At 70.9% G+C, this 5705-nt stretch overlaps 1 protein-coding gene across 1 annotated transcript in view; it reads left to right on the top strand.

Moving 5' to 3' along the window:
* The window catches only part of LOC107199370 (fer-1-like protein 5), a gene marked incomplete at its 5' end in the record, with an annotated part of 8068 nt that extends 2570 nt beyond the window's left edge, over positions 1-5498 (top strand). The window contains 12 exons of the mRNA XM_033511770.1: positions 57-205; positions 377-491; positions 1055-1157; positions 1445-1602; positions 2512-2839; positions 3252-3329; positions 3402-3583; positions 4002-4160; positions 4256-4357; positions 4763-4912; positions 4997-5180; positions 5371-5498. Of these exons, the coding sequence (XP_033367661.1) occupies positions 57-205; positions 377-491; positions 1055-1157; positions 1445-1602; positions 2512-2839; positions 3252-3329; positions 3402-3583; positions 4002-4160; positions 4256-4357; positions 4763-4912; positions 4997-5180; positions 5371-5498 (1836 nt within the window). The remainder of the gene's footprint in view (positions 1-56; positions 206-376; positions 492-1054; positions 1158-1444; positions 1603-2511; positions 2840-3251; positions 3330-3401; positions 3584-4001; positions 4161-4255; positions 4358-4762; positions 4913-4996; positions 5181-5370) is intronic.
* Positions 5499-5705: the final 207 nt, after the last annotated feature.

Here is a 5705-nt window from a genome sequence, read left to right as displayed (position 1 = left end):
TGAGGGCCATCCCCCCCGGGCTGTCCCCTGAGCGCAGCCCCATGTCCCCTCCCCAGCTCGAGGAGCAGACGCGGCTCTGGGGTCATTGGGGACCCCGGAAGATTTTGGGGCTCCCCGCGTTCAGCTCCGGGCCCCCCCCGGGGCAGCTCCGGCCCCCCCCGGGCTGGCGCTGGGCCGGGCCCTGGAGCCTGGAGCGGCCACCGAGGTGAGCGGGGGGCGAGGGATCCCCTCCGGTGACACCCAGTGTCCCCAGGGTGTCCCCCGGTGTCCCCAGGGTGTCCCCCGGTGACCCCCGGTGTCCCCCGGTGTCCCCAGGGTGTCTCACGGTGACCCCCGGTGTCTCACGGTGTCCCCCGGTGTCCCCCGGTGTCCCCAGGGTGTCGCCGCGCCCCGAGCCCGCGGTGAGCGCGGTGCTGGAGGAGCTCTACGAGAACCAGAGGAGAGAGCCCGGAGGGAGCTGGAGCCCCGCCGGTACCGGCAGCACCGACTCGGTGAGTGAGGGACAGCGCCGGGGACATCCGAGGGGACACCGGAGGGGACACCGGGAGGGGACACGGGGACATCGGCGGGGACACGGGAGCACCGGGGACACCGGCGAGGACACCAGAGGGGACACTGGAGCGCCGGGAACACCGGAGGGGACACGGGAGGGGACACGGGAGTACCGGGGACACCGGGGGGGACACGGAACAGCACCGGGGACACCGGGGGGACACGGGAGCGCCGGGGACACCCGAGGTGACACGGGACAGCGCCGGGGACACTGCGGGGGACACGGGACAGCACCGGGGACACCGGGGGGACACTGGGGGGGACACGGGACAGCACCGGGGACACCGGGGGGACACCGGGTGGGACACGGGCGCACCGGGGACACCGGGGGGGACACCGGGGGGGACACGGGACAGCACCGGGGACACCGGGGGGGACACCGGGGGGGACACGGGACAGCACCGGGGACACTGCGGGGGACACGGGACAGCACCGGGGACACCGGGGGGACACTGGGGGGGACACTGGAGCCCCGGGGCTCAGCTCGCGCCCGGCTCTGCAGGACGGACAGGCGGTGCCACCCAAGGAGGAGGTGGCGTGTCCCCAGGGCTGGAGCGTCACCAGCGACTGGCACGTGGACACCGAGGGGGACGTGGATGAGGACGGTGAGGGGGGGACACCGGTGGGCACAGCAGGGTGGGGGACAGGGGGACAGGGACACAGTGACAGGGACACAGTGACAGGGGTGAGGGTGACAGGGACACGGTGGCAGTGACACGGTGACACGGTGAGGGTGACAGGGACACAGTGACAAGGACACAGTGACAGGGACACAGTGACAGGGACACGGTGACATGGACACAGTGACAAGGACACAGTGACAGGGGTGAGGGTGACAGGGACACGGTGGCAGTGACACGGTGACACAGAAGGAGCTGTCCCCTGCTCTCAGGGTGGCAGTACGGGCTGGGCACGGACGATGGCAGCCCCCCGGCACGGTGGCACCGCAAGGGACAGCCCTGTCACAACCTGCGGCGGCGGCGCTGGCTCCGGATCCGCCACAGGGACACCGAGACACGGGACACGGACACCGACACGCTCAGCACCCTGGTGACAACCGCGGGGACAGGGACGGGAGGGTGGGGGTGACAGGATGGGGGTGACGGGGATGGGGTGACAGGGATGGAGGTGACAGGGATGGAGGTGACAGGGACAGGAGGGTGGAGGTGACAGGATGGGGGTGACTAGGATGGGGTGACAGGGATGGAGGTGACAGGGATGGAGGTGACAGGGACGGGAGGGTGGAGGTGACAGGATGGGGTGACGGGGATGGGGTGACAGGGATGGAGGTGACAGGGATGGAGGTGACAGGGACGGGAGGGTGGAGGTGACAGGATGGGGTGACGGGGATGGGGTGACAGGGATGGAGGTGACAGGGATGGAGGTGACAGGGATGGAGGTGACAGGGACAGGAGGGTGGAGGTGACAGGATGGGGGTGACTAGGATGGGGTGACAGGAGTGGAGGTGACAGGGATGGAGGTGACAGGGATGGAGGTGACAGGGACAGGAGGGTGGAGGTGACAGGATGGGGGTGACTAGGATGGGGTGACAGGAGTGGAGGTGACACGGGTGGAGGTGACAAGAGGGAGGTGACAGAGGTGGGGGTGAGAGGGATGGGGTGGTGGATTGGGGTGATGGGATGATGGTGACAGGGAAGGGGGTGACGGGGATGAGGGTGACAGGGCTCTGTCCCCGTGTCCCGCTGTCCCCGCTATCCCTCTGTCCCCGTGTCCCTCTGTCCCCGTGTCCCCACTGTCCCCGCTGTCCCCGTGTCCCGCTGTCCCCACTGTCTCCATGTCCCGCTGTCCCGCTGTCCCTCTGTCCCCGCTGTCCCCGCTGTCCCCGCTGTCCCCGCTGTCCCGCTGTCCCTCTGTCCCGCTGTCCCCGCTGTCCCCATGTCCCCGTGTCCCCGCTGTCCCCGCTGTCCCCGTGTCCCGCTGTCCCCTGCCCCGCCGCAGGACCCCGAGGAGCTGTGGGAGGACGAGGCCTGGCACCCCGAGTGTTTTTGGGGCTGCCCCTTCCAGCCCAAGGTCCCGGCGGGTCCCCGGTGCCGCCGGCGCCGCTGGCAGCGCCGCCTGGTCCCCGCCGAGCCCCCGCCCGTGGCTCCGCTCTTCCTCCTCGGGGGGGTCCCGCAGGAGCGGGGGACAGCGGTGTCACCCCGGGCCAGCCCTGTCCCCTCCCGGGACATCCAGGAGCCGGCCCAGGGCGATCCCGGGCAGCTGCCGGGGGGCTCCTCCCTGACACCCCCGCAGCAGCCGCCCCTCTTCATCCTCTGCAGCTTCCAACGTGAGCCACGGGGACCGGGAGGGGTCAGGGGGGAACCGGGGAGGGACCGGGAAGGGACGGGAGGGGTCAGGGAGGGACCGGGACGGATCGGGAGGGGTCAGGGGGGAACCGGCGAGGGACCGGGAGGGACGGGCGATAGATCGGGAGGGGCCGGGAGGGGTCGGGAAGGGACCGGGGAGGGGACGGGAGGGACCGGGAGGGGTCAGGGAGGGATCGGAAGGGACCGGGAGGGACCGGGGAGGGACCGGGAGGGGACGGGGAGGGACCGGGGAGGGACCGGGGATGGATCGGGAAGGGTCGGGAAGGGTCCGGGAAGGGTTAAGAACGGATCGGGAGGGGTCAAGGAAGGACCGGGAAGGACCGGGAAGGACCGGGAGCTCCCAGCCCCTCCTGACCCCCCGCCTGTCCCCAGGGCCCGGCCGCTTCCAGCTCCGCTGTTACATCTTCCAGGCGCTGGATCTGGCGCCCGGCAGCTCCAGGACCCCCCTAGGTGTGACCCCCGGGCCCCGCGCCCCCCTTCCCCGGCAGCCCGGGGCAGCACTGACGGTGTCGCTGTCGCCAGGTGTCACCGCGCAGGTGTCGTTCGTGTCCCTGAGCCAGCGCACGCGGGCGGTGCGGGGGGCTCCGGAGCCGCGCTGGGAGCAGACCCTGCTCTTCCCGGGGGTGCTGCTGTTCGGGGACCCCCGCGGGACACAGCAGGACCCCCCGGCTGTGGTGGTGGAGGTGTGCGAGCAGCGGGGACAGGTGAGGGACACTCGGGACAGGGATGGGATCCATGGGATGGGATGGGATCGATCGGATGGGATGGGATGGGATGGGTGGGACATGGATGGAAGGTTGGCAGGAGGGATGGAAGGACAGGAGGATTCAGGGATGGAGGGACAGGGGTTGGGATGGAAGGACAGAGGTTGGGATGGAAGGACAGGAGAGGTTGGGATGGAGGGACAGGAGGATTCAGGGATGGAAGGACAGGAGAGGTCAGGGATGGAGGGACAGGGATCAGGGATGGAAGGACAGGGATCAGAGATGGAGGGACAGAGGTTGAGATGGAAGGACAGAGGTTGGGATGGAAGGACAGAGGTTGGGATGGAAGGACAGGGGTTGGGATGGAGGGACAGGGACACCCCCAGCCCCAGCCCCGCTCTCAGGCGCTGCCTCGCAGGGTGCCGGTGCTCTCCTGGGGAGGAGCGTGTGCCTCCCGCGGGTCTGGCTGGACGTGCGACACCGGGAGCCCCCCCGGCTCCAGCCTCACCCCCTGCACGGCCCGCGGGGCCCGGCCGGGGAGCTGCTGGCGGCCTTCGAGCTCCTCCACGAGTCCGAGGTGAGCGGCGACAGCGGTGACACGGAGGTGACACCCAGGGCTGGGGTGACACCCAGGGCTGGGGTGACACTGCCTCCGTGTCCCCCTCACGGCAGGACGGGACCCCGGCCCCGCTCAGGCCCCCGCCCCTGAGGAGGAACTGCGAGTTCGGCTTCCCCCCGGAGCTGCGGCCGCGCCTGCAGAGGGTGGCGCTGGAGGTGGGAGCCAGTCCAGGGATGGGGACAGGGCTGGGGACAGCGGGGACAGGGATGGGGACAGGGATGGGGACAGCGAGGAGCAGGGAATGGGATGGGGACAGGGATGGGACAGGGGTGGGACAGGGATGGGGACAGGGATGGGGACTGCGGGGACAGGGATGGGGACAAGGCTGGAGATGGAGCCTGGGAGTGGCGCAGGCTGTGGACGGAGCTGAAGGTGCTGGTGACAGGGACAGGGGACAGGGACAGGACAGGGACAGGGGACAGGACAGCAGCAGGAAGGAAGACGGGAACAAGCAAGGCCAGCACGGGGGACAGTGACAGTGACACGGATGGGGACCCGGCACCTTGAGCCCCGCAGCGAGGGGAGCCCCGCGGGGTGACCGGAGCCCGGTGTCCCGCCAGGTGCTGGCCTGGGGGCTGCGGGGGCTGCGCGGAGCCGTGCGGGAGCCGCGCCTGGAGCTGCAGTGGGGGGAGCAGAGCCTCTGGACCCCCCCGATCCAGGACATGGCCACCGACCCCAACTTCCCCAGCAACGCCTTCGTGCTCACCCTGGTGAGCGGGGCAGGGCCGGAGGGTCCCCCCCGGGCGCGGGTGGCACTCGGGTGGCACTCGGGTGACCCGGCCGTGTCCCCGCAGGCGCTGCCCGAGGAGGAGCGGTTCGTGCCCCCCATCCGCCTGCGCCTCTGGGCCGGCACCGAGCGGCGGCTGCTGCTGGGCCAGGCCAGCGTCAGGGACCTGGCGCGGTTCCGCTGTCCCCCGCCCCGTCCCGAGCGGCTCCTGGGCTCCGGCAGCGGCTCTCACACGGCTGTGGCAATGCCAGGTGCTGCTTGTCCCACCCCTGTCCCATCCCTGTCCCACCCCTGTCCCATCCCTGTCCCATCCTCGGTGTCCCCAGCCCCATCCTCGGTGTCCCCAGCCCCATTCCCGGTGTCCCCAGCCCCAATCCCGGTGTCCCCAGCCCCATTCCCGCTGTCCCATCCCTCACCCCCGCCCGTCCCTCTCTCCCACAGAGGATCTCCTCTCCCCGCCCGTCTCCTCCAGCCTCTGGAAGCGTTTCTGTTCCTTTCTCCTGGCCACAGCCCCAGCCAGGACGGCTCGGGTGAGTCCCCGAGGTCCCCGAGGTCCCCCGGGTCCCTGATGTCCCCCGGGTCCCCCAGGTCCCACAGGTCCCCCTCCACCGTGCCTCAGTTTCCCCTCTGCTCCCTGCAGGACCTGCTCAGCCGCCTGAGGAACATCGGCGCTGAGGACCAGGTGGGCACGGGGGGAAATCAGCAACATCGGGGACACCTGTCCCCACCTGTCCCCACCCGTCCCCACCCGTCCCCACCTGTCCCCACCTGTCCCC

This window comes from Parus major, unplaced genomic scaffold (assembly GCF_001522545.3).
Source record: "Parus major isolate Abel unplaced genomic scaffold, Parus_major1.1 Scaffold624, whole genome shotgun sequence".
NCBI classification, from domain to species: Eukaryota; Metazoa; Chordata; class Aves; order Passeriformes; family Paridae; genus Parus; species Parus major.
This window is presented reverse-complemented; position numbering and strand designations above follow the sequence as displayed.